Below are 15,000 nucleotides of genomic sequence, written 5' to 3'. Positions count from 1 at the left end.
AAGAGCCCCTCACCCCCACCCCCCCAAACCCAACAAAAACCCCCAGTAACAAACAAATTTACACCTGGTGACCACACAGTGGTTTACCCACTTACGGATCTTTGGTGAGTTGTTGTTTCTGGTATGCTATTGGAGACTGCAGAGCTGCAACAACAACAACAAAAAAGTAATATATATATATATTCATTCATGTTAAATATTTATCATTTCCACTTTCTGCACACACACACACACACACACACACACACACACACACACACTTTATAGATATTCACTGTCATTACAATCAATGTTCGTGGAGAGAATGTTCCATGACTTCAGTTCATCACCAGTGGAAGCTAGACTCCGATGAAACAGGAGGAGAGGGAAGGGACGAGGGCGAAGACATGAGAAAGTTACAGAAAGTGAATGAAATGAAACAAATTCTTTACATATCAAGAGGGTACAGGAATAAACGTTAATATGCTTTTTCACATCTGGACGTCTGGCCCAAAGAAAAATGAAGATGAAAAAAAAGAAGAAAAAAAAGTGAAATCCAAAATAATCACAACAGCGAGTATGCAAAATCACAAAAGAATGCACAGAACAGATTTATGATGGATTTATGTATGATACAAACCAGAAGAAGAAGATGAAAACGAAGATGAAGAAGATGATGAAGAAGTCAAAGAAGGAGAAGAAGAAGAAGAGAAGAAAAAGAAGAAAAGAAGAAGAAGAAGAAAAGAAAAAGAAGAAGAAGAAGAGAAGAAGAAGAAGAGGAGGGGGAGAAGAAGAAGAAGAAGAAGAAAATAAAAAAAAAGTAGAAGAAGAAGAAAAAAAAAAAAAAAAGAAGAAGAAGAAGAAGAAGAAGAAGAAGAAGAAGAAGAACCAAAAAAAAAGGGGGGAAGAAGATGATAACAATGATGATGATGACAATGACGACGATGATGACAATCCTGACCTCGAAGGAAGTTTCCCTGCATGTCGAGGATGTTGCGGACCTCGGTGATCCAGGTGTCCTTGACCTCCTGGGAGGGTGCCTGCACGATGTACTTGATGTCGGAGCCTGGCGTGCGGTCGATCAGGATGAACTTGAGGGGCTCCCCGTCCACTGTGTTGGTCATGGCCATCTTGTTCACCTGTGTGTCAGTTGTTTTGTATGACTCATTTTGTCACAACAGATTTCTCTGTGTGAAATTCGGGCTGCTCTCCCCAGGGAGAACGCGTCGCTACACTGAGAGCGCCACCCACTTTTTGGTGGATTCTTTCCAGCCTGCGATTTTATTTGCTTTCCTTTCTAAGAGGATTTTTCTACAGAATTTTGCCAGGGACAACCCTTTTGTTGCCGTGGGTTCTTTTACATGTAAGTGCATGCTACACACAGGACCTCGGTTTATCATCTCATCCGAGTAACTAGCATCCAGACCACCACAAGGTCTAGTGGAAGGGGAGAAAATACTGGTGACTATGGGATTTGAACCAGTGTGCTCTGATTCTCTCACTTGCCAGGCGGACGCGTTACCTCAAGGCAAGAATCACTGCATCGTGCTGCAATTAAGACAGCGACACAAACAAATTTCAGTTTCAGTTTCTCAAGGAGGCATCACTGCGTTTGGACAAATCCTTTACACTACACCGCATCTGCTAGGCAGATGCCTGACCAGCAGCATAACCCAACATGCTTTGCCAGGCCGTGAGTGCATGCATATATATTTGTGTACCTATCAGAGTGGGTATGCTCCTGACATATAAGTCAGTCACATGGAGAAAGAAAAAAAAAAAGAAGAAAAAAAAGAAACAAAAGTAGGGTTAAGGTAAGGTTGGTGATATGACATATAAAACAAAAGTAGGGTTAAGGTAAGACTGGCGATACGACATATAAAACAAAAGTAGGGTTAAGGTAAGGTTGGCGATACGACATATAAAACAAAAGGAGGGTTAAGGTAAGGTTGGCGATACGACATATAAAACAAAAGTAGGGTTAAGGTAAGACTGGCGATACGACATATAAAACAAAAGGAGGGTTAAGGTAAGGTTGGCGATACGACATATAAAACAAAAGTAGGGTTAAGGTAAGGTTGGTGATACGACATATAAAACAAAAGTAGGGTTAAGGTAAGGTTGGTGATACGACATATAAAACAAAAGTAGGGTTAAGGTAAGGTTGGTGATACGACATATAAAACAAAAGGAGGGTTAAGATAAGACTGGCGATACGACATATAAAACAAAAGGAGGGTTAAGGTAAGGTTGGTGATACGACATATAAAACAAAAGGAGGGTTAAGGTAAGACTGGCGATACGACATATAAAACAAAAGGAGGGTTAAGATAAGACTGGCGATACGACATATAAAACAAAAGGAGGGTTAAGGTAAGACTGGCGATACGACATATAAAACAAAAGGAGGGTAAAGGTAAGGTTGGTGATATGACATATAAAACAAAAGGAGGGTTAAGGTAAGGTTGGTGATACGACATATAAAACAAAAGGAGGGTTAAGGTAAGGTTGGTGATACGACATATAAAACAAAAGGAGGGTTAAGGTAAGACTGGCGATACGACATATAAAACAAAAACAAACCCCAAACCAGTTTCAGTTGATCTGATTATCATTTGAACAGGCTCAAGACCAGGGACAATGGAGCACCTTGAGGACCTCATGTATCCAATGATGTGGGAGTATCTAAGCTAGACTATCCTTTTTATTCTTTAAGTAGTTCTTTTCTGATGGGTTACAGTTAGCAATTGCAGTGTTTGCAGCTTTCAACTGAGGCCTTACTTAAAGGGAGAAAACCTTGATAACCCTAGCTTATGAGCTGGGGGAGTTAGTTCCCAGGGGACCTTTGGGTCAGCAATAATTATGGTGGCAATTATACTGACTGAATAAAACTCCTGAATTCAATTCCCAGCCTGGCCTCTGCTAAACGATCGACGTGAGAAAACAAGCTAACATCTGACAGCGACAACAATGCTGCAAACATCACAGTAATCACCTCAACACCCTCACCACCTGGTCACAAATCAACTCACTGTGATCAAAATATCCACACATTCTGTGATTCCTTTTCCTGGGTTTACAGAGTTCTTTCCCCTTGACTATGCTGTCTGGCTCAAATAACCCTAACTTTTTATTTAAAACAGACTGAAAAACAACTCCACCCATAAAACAACAACAACAAAAACAAACAAACAAAACAACAACAACAAAAAACAAAAACAAAACAAAACAACAACAACAACAACATACACTAGCTTTTGACAATGCAGCTATGTTAAGAATACCTGCTCATAAAGTTGATTTGTTAAGATATAAGAAACAATTAATATCTATACTTTTCTGTGGTTGCTATGTATGCAATGTGTTGAATGAAATACAGCTTCAACTGTCTCTGATTAAGTGGGTTGTCTGTTGAGAACTGCCCTGTATCCAAAACATAACAGGCACATTCAAATTCAAAAGAACAACAACAAAAAAAAACACCCAACAAAATCATAATGCCCCCTCTCTTGTGTAATGACCAACCACAAACCAAAATTCTTCTGCAGTGTATCAGTGGTGATAGAACATTTCAGTTCTTTTCTCCAGTTTTGTGCAATGCAGTTTTCTGAAGACCTGTCAGAAAAGTGCTTGTGCATTGATTCTCATTTGAAAAGATGTTCTATAACACACTGGGCAGTGCTAACAAGGCTATTTTAAAACATTGTGACATCACTCACAATGCATACAGACAGCCACACACCTCTCTCTCACATCACCATCCACACACACATGAACATACAGACAGCCACACACCTCTCTCTCACATCACCATCCACACACACATGAACATACTGACAGACACACACCTCTCTCTCACATCACCATCCACACACACATGAACACTGACAGACACACACCTCTCTCTCACATCACCATCCACACACACATGAACATACAGACAGCCACACACCTCTCTCTCACATCACCATCCACACACACATGAACACTGGCAAACACACAAACATATACACTCCCTGCCCCTTCCCCCCACTAAAAACAAACAACAAAAGCAAGGCACACTAACATATACACTCCCTGCCCCTTCCCCCCACTAAAAAGAAACAACAAAAGCAAGGCACACTAACATATACACTCCCTGCCCCTTCCCCCCACTAAAAACAACAACAAAAGCAAAACAAAACAACAAACATAAAAACTAAGCAAAAACAAAAACAGACACAAACACACCCAGACGCACATAGACCCTCCCTAACCCCCACCCACACACACACTCTCCCCCCCACTCCAACCCTCCCAAACAGCTCATCCTCCTCTTCCCCCACCCACACCCACACCACTGCCATCCCTCAGCCCAGCCAACACAATCTGCCAATGCCTCAGACCTTCAGACTGTTCTTGTAGATGTAGCTGGCGTTGGAGAAGTCGCCCTTCTTCCGCTCGATCATTTCGCTGACAATGATGATCTGCTCAAAGAGGAAGAGGCGGCGCTCCTTGGCTTTCTGGGGCACCCCCGCCACCACCTCCGACACCAGCAGGGTCTCCTGTGGACACACACAAACACACACAGCATCAGTTCCAGTTCCAGTGTCTCAAGAAGGCGTCACTGCATTCAGACAAACCGCCAAAAATCTGAATGGAAATAAAAGAAAGAGAAGTTTCCAGGATATAAACAGCAGCCTGGACATCTTCTCCTGTCTTGGTAGGAAGACAGTAAGGAAGGATTTTCTGTTTCAGTTTCTCAATGTGGCATTTTTATGTTCAGACAAAATTAATCCATATAGATCAGTGAAGTACTGGCCCAGAGGGAACACGTCCGCCAAGGAAGCGAGAGAATCTGAGCACACTGGTTTCGAATCACACCGGCAGTCGCCAGTATTTTCTCCCCCTCCACAAGACCTTGAGTGGTGGTCTGGACGCTGGTCATTCGGATGAGATGATAAACCGAGGTCCCGTGTAGAGCATGCATTTAGCGCATGTAAAAGAAACCACGGCAACAAAAAGGTTGTCCCTGGCAAAATTCTGTAGAAAAATCCACTTTGATAGGAAAACAAAAAATTGCAGGCAGAAAAAATCCAAAAACAATACCAAAGGGTGGTGCTGTCAGTGTAGCAACGCACTGTCCCTGGGGAGAGCCACAACGCACTGTCCCTGGGGAGAGCCACAACGCACTGTCCCTGGAGCCACAACGCACTGTCCCTGGGGAGAGCCACAACGCACTGTCCCTGGGGAGAGCCACAACGCACTGTCCCTGGGGAGAGCAGCACCAATTTCACACAGAGAAATCTGTTGTGACAAAAAGAGCAATACAATACAAATACTGGTATGTACATGACACCACATCTGCTAGGCAGATGCCTGACCAGCCACACAACCCAATGTGATTTGGCTTTGAGTACATGTATGCCAAAGAACAACACTTACGTTGCCATGGGTTCTTTTTCAGAGTGCCAAGCGTGTGCTGCACACAGGACCTCTGTTCATCGTCACATTCAAATGACTTCTCCTATCCACACAGGAAGACAGGAAGGAAGGATTTTCAGTTTCAGTTTCTCAAGGAATGGAATTGATTCATCAAGAGAATAAAAGAGAAAAAAAGAAAAAGAAAGGAATAACAGAAATGTGTGGGGCTGCTCTATGGTGACACGCTCTGCCCAGCTCCCTGGAGGAAAGCAGAGCACCAGCAGGTTCTGGCACGAGCAGTTCAACAAGCACCAGCAGGTTCTGGCACGAGCAGTTCAACAAGCACCAGCAGGTTCTGGCACTAGCAGTTCAACAAGCACCAGCAGGTTCTGGCACTAGCAGTTCAACAAGCACTAGCAGTTCAACAAGCACTAGCAGGTTCTGGCACTAGCAGTTCAACAAGCACTAGCAGTTCAACAAGCACCAGCAGGTTCTGGCACTAGCAGGTCAACAAGCACCAGCAGGTTCTGGCACTAGCAGTAACAAGCACCAGCAGGTTCTGGAACTAGCAGTAACAAGTACCAGCAGGTTCTGGAACTAGCAGGTCAACAAGCACCAGCAGGTTCTGGAACTAGCAGGTCAACAAGCACCAGCAGGTTCTGGAACTAGCAGGTCAACAAGCACCAGCAGGTTCTGGAACTAGAAGGTCAACAAGCACCATCAGGTTCTGGCACTAGCAGTAACAAGCACTAGCAGGTTCTGGAACTAGCAGGTCAACAAGCACCAGCAGGTTCTGGAACTAGCAGGTCAACAAGCACCAGCAGGTTCTGGCACTAGCAGTAACAAGCACCAGCAGGTTCTGGAACTAGCAGGTCAACAAGCACCAGCAGGTTCTGGAACTAGCAGGTCAACAAGCACCAGCAGGTTCTGGAACTAGCAGGTCAACAAGCACCAGCAGGTTCTGGCACTAGCAGTAACAAGCACCAGCAGGTTCTGGAACTAGCAGTAACAAGCACCAGCAGGTTCTGGAACTAGCAGGTCAACAAGCACCAGCAGGTTCTGGAACTAGCAGGTCAACAAGCACCAGCAGGTTCTGGCACTAGCAGGTCAACAAGCACCAGCAGGTTCTGGCACTAGCAGTTCAACAAGCACTAGCAGGTCTGCACAGAAGCTGGATATAATCTCCACCCTGCACCCACCAGGCGCCATGACCGAGATTCGAACCCCAGTACCCTGAGAGTGAAAATCAAACACGTTAACCTCTCAGCCGTTGTTGTGCCGGTCAGTATGAATACTGTCTTTGTCCAGCAGTCATATCTACATGGTTGTGCTAGTCTGCACTTCCCCCAAAAACCTGTGAACAAATTCATTTGGAGATAACGAAATTCAAGCAAAGGCCTACCTGAAGTAACAACTTTCCTTGAGCAGTTATCTTTCCCTGCACACAGAAAAAAGACAAATAATATATCGTCTACTTCTGTCATTCACATAGAAATTAATTACCAAACATATCATACAACAATAACAACAGGTGCTGATATCTCTTTTACAAGTGCAGTGTTAAAAATTCATTTTGCTGTAACTCAGCAGAGATGACCAGAGACAGTTTTCTGTTTTAAAAAAAAAATTATTTATTTATTTTTTAAATACTGAGCAACACAGACATATGGTTTTTGTTACTGTAACAATAATGGACCAGAACAAATAAGGAATTTCTTCTTATAGCAGTATAACTGTCACACACTGGGTGACAGAACTATCACTTCTTATAGCAGTATAACTGTCACACACTGGGTGACAGAACTATCACTTCTTATAGCAGTATAACTGTCACACACTGGGTTACAGAACTATCACTTCTTATAGCAGTATAACTGTCACACACTGGGTGACAGAACTATCACTTCTTATAGCAGTATAACTGTCACACACTGGGTTACAGAACTATCACTTCTTATAGCAGTATAACTGTCACATACTGGGTTACAGAACTATCACTTCTTAAAGCAGTATAACTGTCACACACTGGGTGAGAGAACTATCACTTCTTATAGCAGTATAACTGTCACACACTGCGTTACAGAACTATCACTTCTTATAGCAGTATAACTGTCACATACTGGGTGACATAACTATCACTTCTTATAGCAGTATAACTGTCACACACTGGGTTACAGAACTATCACTTCTTATAGCAGTATAACTGTCACACACTGGGTGACAGAACTATCACTTCTTATAGCAGTATAACTGTCACACACTGGGTGACAGAACTATCACTTCTTATAGCAGTATAACTGTCACACACTGGGTTACAGAACTATCACTTCTTATAGCAGTATAACTGTCACACTGGGTGACAGAACTATCACTTCTTATAGCAGTATAACTGTCACACACTGGGTTACAGAACTATCACTTCTTATAGCAGTATAACTGTCCCACACACTGGGTTACAGAACTATCACTTCTTATAGCAGTATAGCTGTCACACACTGTGTTATAGAACTATCACTTCTTATAGCAGTATAACTGTCACACACTGGTTTACAGAACTATCACTTCTTATAGCAGTATAACTGTCACACACTGGGTTACAGAACTATCACTTCTTATAGCAGTATAACTGTCACACACTGGGTGAGAGAACTATCACTTCTTATAGCAGTATAACTGTCACACACTGGGTGAGAGAACTATCACTTCTTATAGCAGTATAACTGTCACACACTGGGTGAGAGAACTATCACTTCTTATAGCAGTATAACTGTCACACACTGGGTTACAGAACTATCACTTCTTATAGCAGTATAACTGTCACACACTGGGTGAGAGAACTATCACTTCTTATAGCAGTATAACTGTCACACACTGGGTTACAGAACTATCACTTCTTATAGCAGTATAACTGTCACACACTGGGTTACAGAACTATCACTTCTTATAGCAGTATAACTGTCACACACTGGGTGAGAGAACTATCAGGAGAAATAGGGTGAAACCAGTGAATTAATGCACTTGAACCACAGAGATCACAAGAAAAATGTGCTGCTGATTGAAACCTCCCCCCCCCCACATCCCCCATTATCCATCTTCAGACAGATCCAGCATGGTCTACACAGATCAACACCCTCTTCCATTCTGCCTGCCATCTTACTGACTTCTGCTGGCTGTGTGTGTGTGTGCACACGTCTTAGTGTGTTTGCTTGTGTGTTTGTGTGCGTACATGCTTGTTTGTATACTTGAATGCATGTATATAGTATTTTGTATTTCTCTTTTTTGTCACAACAGATTTCTCTGTGTGAAATTTGGGCTGCTCTCCCCAGGGAGAGACACTGAGAGCACCACCCTTTTTTTTGGTATTTTTTCCTGCGTGCAGTTTTATTTATTTTTCCTATCGAAGTGGATTTTTCTACAGAATTTTGCCAGGAACAACCCTTTTGTTGCCGTGGGTTCTTTTATGTGTGCTAAGTGCATGCTGCACATGGGACCTCGGTTTATCATCTCATCCGAATGACTAGAGTCCATATCACCACTCAGGGTCCAGTGGAGGGGGAGAAAATATTGGCAACTGTACTGTGATTCGAACCAGTGCGCTCAGGTTCTCTCGCTTCCTAGGCGGACGCATTAGCACTAAGCCATCACTCCTTGTATGACTGTATGTGTAAATGCCACAAGGTCCCTGTCAGGAGGCTGAGGGGGTCAGTGGAGTGATGGCCTAGAGGTAACGCGTCCACCTAGGAAGCGAGAGAATCTGAGGGCGCTGGTTCGAATCACGGCTCAGCCGCCGATATTTTCTCCCCCTCCTTTAGACCTTGAGTGGTGGTCTGGACGCTAGTCATTCGGATGAGACGATAAACCGAGGTCCCGTGTGCAGCATGCACTTAGCGCATGTAAAAGAAACCACGGCAACAAAAGGGTTGTTCCTGGCAAAATTCTGTAGAAAAATCCACTTCGACAGGAAAAACAAATATTACTGCATGCAGGAAAAAATACAAAAAAAAAAGGGTGGCGCTGTAGTGTAGCGACGCACTCTCCCTGGGGAGAGCAGCCCGAATTTCACACAGAGAAATTTGTTGTGATAAAAAGGAATACAAATACAAATACTTGGACTGTGACGTGAGTGTGCCGTGGGCTCAAAGGGGAGGGCTGGGACCACACAGTCATGGGTCATCTACTTCATGGACGCATCTTTTTTGGAACCGTTGCTCAAATTTCCTGACCAACACTACAGGTGGCTGTCTCTCTCTGAACCTGGGTGATGCTGGGGTATAATCATTATGAGAGTACAGACAAGCAGCCCCAAGCCTAATTGGCCCTCCATAGCAGCTTCATCAGTCATCATCTCTCACCACTGTTTATCAGTATCATTGAAATATACTAAACAAAATGTCCAAAATTCTGGAAAAACACTCACACACACAGACACACACACACACACAAACACACACGCGCACAAGCACCAAAATACACGTACACACACACACACACAGAGCACACACGTGTATTACATGACTCACGTTAAAGCCCTGTAGACGGCCCACTTGCATCATGTCGTTGGCAGCCTTGGGGACGACACACATGACACGTAGCGCCTTGTGCACGTCTGATGGGTCCTTACCTCCCTTCTCTGTGTACTTCAGAATGTCCTGTACACACACACACACACACACACACACACACACACACACCCATGTATAGGTTTATCTCTCTGCTTTCTACAAAAAGACCAACCCACTGTTCTCTGACAGGAACACTAAAACAAACTTATTGAAGCAGGAAACATTATTGTTTTGGTCTCACAAAGAATTATCTTTATGCATTTCATTTGTTTTTTTAGTTTTTTATTTATTTATTTATTTTTTTTACACCATTATCATTCCAACTGATACATTTTACATGCAACAGGTTAAACCTTGCCACCATCATTGCTGCAAATTCGCAAGAAAATAAAACATGGAACAATCACATCAAAACTGCTGCAGCAAATTCTTTTAAAAAAGAAAAAGAGAACAAATGCTTTACTTACTGACATGCAATAATCTGAAGTAATTATAATGTGAAGAAGGTACCACACTACAGGTTTTTTTTTAATGCTTGAATAAAAAGAATACAGTGGCAGATGACAGAGCAGATGATATCAAAACCTGCCACTGGAGACATAATGATAATAATGATAGTATTTATATAGCGCTGAATCTTGTGCAGAGACAAATCTATGCACTTTCACACCAGTCATTCACACACATGCATAACTCAAATCTGAAGAAACTGAAGACAAGGAAGAGGCAGGGTAGGGAAGAGGTGGGTTTTAAGGCCAGACTTGAAAGAGGTGAGTGCGGAGACCTGACAAAGTGAAAGAGGAAGTTCATTCCAAATGCAAGGTCCAGAGACAGAGAAAGAATGGCGTCCAACAGTGGAGTGTTTGAATCTGGGTATGCGTAAACCTAGTGGATCTGAAGCCAATTGTAGAGAGCGAGATGGAGTGTAGAGGTGAAGACAGCCACAAAGATAGGAAGAGGCAGATTTGTGAATACATTTATAACATAGAGTGCTGATCTTATACTTTATTCTGTGTGAGCCAGGGAGCCAATGGAGATGTTGCAAAAGAGGAGTGATGTGCTCAGATCTTTTCTTTCTGAGGACGAGTCGGGCATCAGAGTTTTGTATGCACTGAAGGGACTGAATGGATGAAGCAGGCAAACCACACAATAGAGAGTTACAGTAGTCAAGGCGAGAGAGAATGAGAGAAACGACAAGTCAAGATGTTGCGTTGGTGGACAGATATTTCTGAATGGAACTGATGCATCACAACTGACAGTAGCAGGATTGACATGTCTGACTGATAGATTTTTGCATGGACAGTGTGTTGTCAAGGACAACGCCGAGGTTCCTGATTGAACTGGAAAGAAGGATGGATGTACTCCCTCGTTTGATTGTGTCAGTGATGATGGAAGAGAGTTTTTGTTTTGTTCCTACAATCATTGCTTCCGTTTTGTCCACGTTCAATTGTAACTTATTTAGAATCTTTCAGTTTTGAATGTCCTGGAAGCATTCAGATGCTTCATGCAAGAGCGAAGACAATTTTTCAGGGGTATCACTCTTCTGAAGTTGAGTGTCATCAGCATAGGAATGATGACTAGCATTGTGGTTGTTGATAATTTCAGCGAGAGGAGCAGTGTACAGTGTGAAGAGAACTGGGCCTAAAACAGATCCCTGTGGGACTCCGTGTTTGATTTTAACAGGTTCAGACTGGAAATCATCGACAATGACAGACTGGAATCGACCAGTGAGATAAGATTTGAACCAGTTGAGAACAGTGTCACTGATAACCAACTAGGTGCCCATCAGTGGGGCTGGACAGGCCATACCCTTTGAAAGCCTCCAGACAACACCACAAGACAGGTGCTGGAATGGAACCCCCAAGGAAAGAGGAGAGCAGGCAGACCACAGCAGACCTGGAGAAGAAGCACGGAGGAAGAGATGAAGGCAGCCGGATGAATATGGGCCCTGCTGAAGAGGACAGCCCAAAACAGAGTCCGCTGGCGGAGTGTTGCTGCAGCCTATGCTCCACATGGAGACAAGAGGCAAAAGTCAAGAAAGTCAAGATGATAGGGCAGGGGAAAAAAAAGAGAGGAAAAAAAAAGGAATGCCCCTCCACTCACCTTGAGTAGCAGCTGATAGCGCATAATACGCTGAACGGGTTTGATGAGCAGGTCGGGCAAGGTCAGCCGGTGGCCCAGCTTCTGCCGAATCTCCTCAAAGTAGGTGTCCAGAAACTCGGACACGATGAACTCCGACTTGGGCTTGTTCTCACAGTACTTGACATACATGTACAGGCGCCGCTCCTGGAGGAGGGGAGGTAATTCGGTGGTAATTTGTTGGTTGTTCTTTGTGCTGGTTTTGTTTTGTTTTGTTTGTTTTGTTTTGGGTGGCAGCTGCAGTGGATGTGAACTGTAAGGATTTTGATCAATAACAAAAAACCAACAATAAAAAACAACAACAAAAAACAACCCCTCCAAAAACAGATATAAAAAAACACCCCCTCCCCCCCAAATAACAACAACAACAAAAAACACCCATGTTCAACAATATTTTTTGCTTCTTATCTACACAGATTTACTTAACACTTTGCACCCCATCAGTGCAGCTGCACTGTATTTCTGTGGGTCAGCCGGACAACAGCTGAACGCACTGTTGAAGATATACTTCAATAACAAAATACACACATCATCCTCAACAAAAACACCTGAAAATTCTGGCAAATAATGTAGCTCTAGGCTAAAGCCCAAAAGCTAAAAGCACCAAGTGAGACTACCACTGAATGCGAAAGTGAATGAACATGCCCACTGCAGTAAAAAAACCAAAACAAAACAAGAGTTCAGAATTTGTTTTGAGTTCAGAAGAAAGATATGTACTTAGTCCGAGGGAAGCAACTGGATGTTACAGATAAATCAGTACTTGGGGTATGTAGTATTTCAACTGGTTTCCAGCCAACTAAAAAAGACTGGAAAGGTTCACCAAGTGTAACTTTCTTTTAAAAAATAGACAATTGAATCAATGTATCTGTGTGTGTGTGTGTGGGGGGGGGTCCATGCTAACACTGTGTCTGTGTGTGCATGTCTGTGCATGCACATTAGTGCAAGATGAATGGATGAGTCAAAAGTATGTGTGTGCCTGTATTGTGAATGTGTGTATATCTCTCTGTGTGTATTTGTACTGTTGTCTATTTGTGCATATCTGTGTAGCCACACAATTTGTATATGAATGTGCATACTTGTTCTTGTTTTTTCTTCGTTAGATATCAAACTAGAGTTGTGTCCAATGTAATCAATTAACACTTACAGCAGGATGGAATATTTGTTCATAATATTTTTTCTTGCTCACTTTATAAAAAAAAAATTATGAATATGTGAATATTTATCAAATGTGAAGGAATATATCACTGAATATGAGAATATATCAATGAATATCAAAACACATAAATATGTGTGAGAAGAAATCAATGGGCATCAATACACCAACGAGTATGTGAATATATAAATAAGTATGAGAATATATAAATAAGTATGTGAATATATAAATGAGTATCAAGATACAAAACGAGTATGAGAAAGAAAGGAGTGAGTATGAATGAGAATGTATACATGAGTCTAAGAATATACAGGGAAGAGAAAAGTACTCACATAACGAATAAATATAGAGCCCACTCGGTCTGGAGTTTTCAGACATGCCTCCAGTTCTTTCTCCATGGTTCTGAAAAAGGAAAGAACTCGCTGCTGACAAAAGGGCGCTGCTGTTTCTCGTGTGTACACAGCTGTAGGTATCACCCACTAGGATTTTAAGTGCTGTGTTTTTGTATGTGAACTGTTCGGTCATTGTGATGTGTGTGATCAGTGTCAAGGACTGTGACATGCTTTAAAGTGTTAATTGTGATAAGGAGGCTGATGATTATTGTGATATGAGATATTCATCATTTTGGTACACATTGTGATGTCTGACAGGTGTGATGAGTGGTGTTTTGTGTGTGGTGTTTTACTGTGCATCTCTTCACAAGATAGCCCCCCTCCCCTACCTCTTTTTTGTCTTCAGTTTTCTTCAGTTTTAGAGTTATGCATGCATGTGAATGACTGGTATGAAAGCGCTTAGGTTTGTCTCTGCACAAGATTCAGCGCTATATAAATACTATCATCATTATTATTATTATGAATGTATGTAAATCAGCGTCTGAGTGTTTGGATGATTCGCCTTTGCAGGATTGTGCATGTGAGTTGTTTAAATGTCTAAATGCATATTTCACACATCGGTTTTTACATTGTGCAGTACAGTTGAGCATGAAAAGATGTCATGAAACTAAATGACCATGATTATAATTACCATCAGTGAATGGGAACAATGGCACACCAACATAATGAAATTCATAGCAGATACACCATGTAACAAAAATACACACATACCGCTTAAACACATGAAAGCAGATATTGATATGCTTTGCAAAACATGTTCATGTGCTCGGCACAACCCTCCCCCTCCCAAAGCATGCCAGTGCTTCTCCATATGGCCATTTCAGAAGGAACTAAAGCCACACACACACACACACACACACACACACACACACACACTTCACAAGAACCAAAGCCACACACACACACACACACACACACACACACACTTCACAAGAACCAAAGCCACACACACACACACCCACACACACACACACACCCACACACACACACACACTTCACAAGAACCAAAGCCACACACACACACACACACACACACACACACACTTCACAAGAACCAAAGCCACACACACACACACACACACACACACACACACACACACACACAGACACAGACACACACTCCAGGACACAAAGAAACAAGTCAGCTGTCAGCCCACAACCTCAGTTCCAGAACCTCCTCACAACCATCACCCCCTCCATCATCCTCCATCCCCCCCCCCTCCCTGAACCTCCAGTTGCATCATAGCAGGGAACTCCCCAGGGAAGCTCATTATCATCTCCTCCATCCTGGAAACCCTCCTCCTCCTCCTGCTCCTCCTTCCCCTACTCTTCACAAATGGATTCAGCTGGCAGCTTTGTTGAACACAGCTTT

General features: G+C 42.8%; 1 protein-coding gene across 1 annotated transcript in view; it reads right to left on the bottom strand.

Annotated features, from left to right (window-relative positions):
* LOC143296284 (kalirin-like) overlaps positions 1-15,000 on the bottom strand; it is a 450,295-nt gene that overhangs the window by 11,844 nt on the left and 423,451 nt on the right. The window contains exons 30-36 of the mRNA XM_076608165.1: positions 13,569-13,638; positions 12,048-12,230; positions 9,903-10,031; positions 6,785-6,820; positions 4,365-4,523; positions 941-1,118; positions 96-144 (exon numbers count right to left, since the gene is read on the bottom strand). Of these exons, the coding sequence (XP_076464280.1) occupies positions 96-144; positions 941-1,118; positions 4,365-4,523; positions 6,785-6,820; positions 9,903-10,031; positions 12,048-12,230; positions 13,569-13,638 (804 nt within the window). The remainder of the gene's footprint in view (positions 1-95; positions 145-940; positions 1,119-4,364; positions 4,524-6,784; positions 6,821-9,902; positions 10,032-12,047; positions 12,231-13,568; positions 13,639-15,000) is intronic.

The sequence above is a fragment of the Babylonia areolata genome, chromosome 1 (assembly GCF_041734735.1).
Source record: "Babylonia areolata isolate BAREFJ2019XMU chromosome 1, ASM4173473v1, whole genome shotgun sequence".
NCBI classification, from domain to species: Eukaryota; Metazoa; Mollusca; class Gastropoda; order Neogastropoda; family Buccinidae; genus Babylonia; species Babylonia areolata.
Note: the sequence above shows the minus strand (reverse complement) of the source record. Positions and strands in the feature narration are given on the sequence as shown.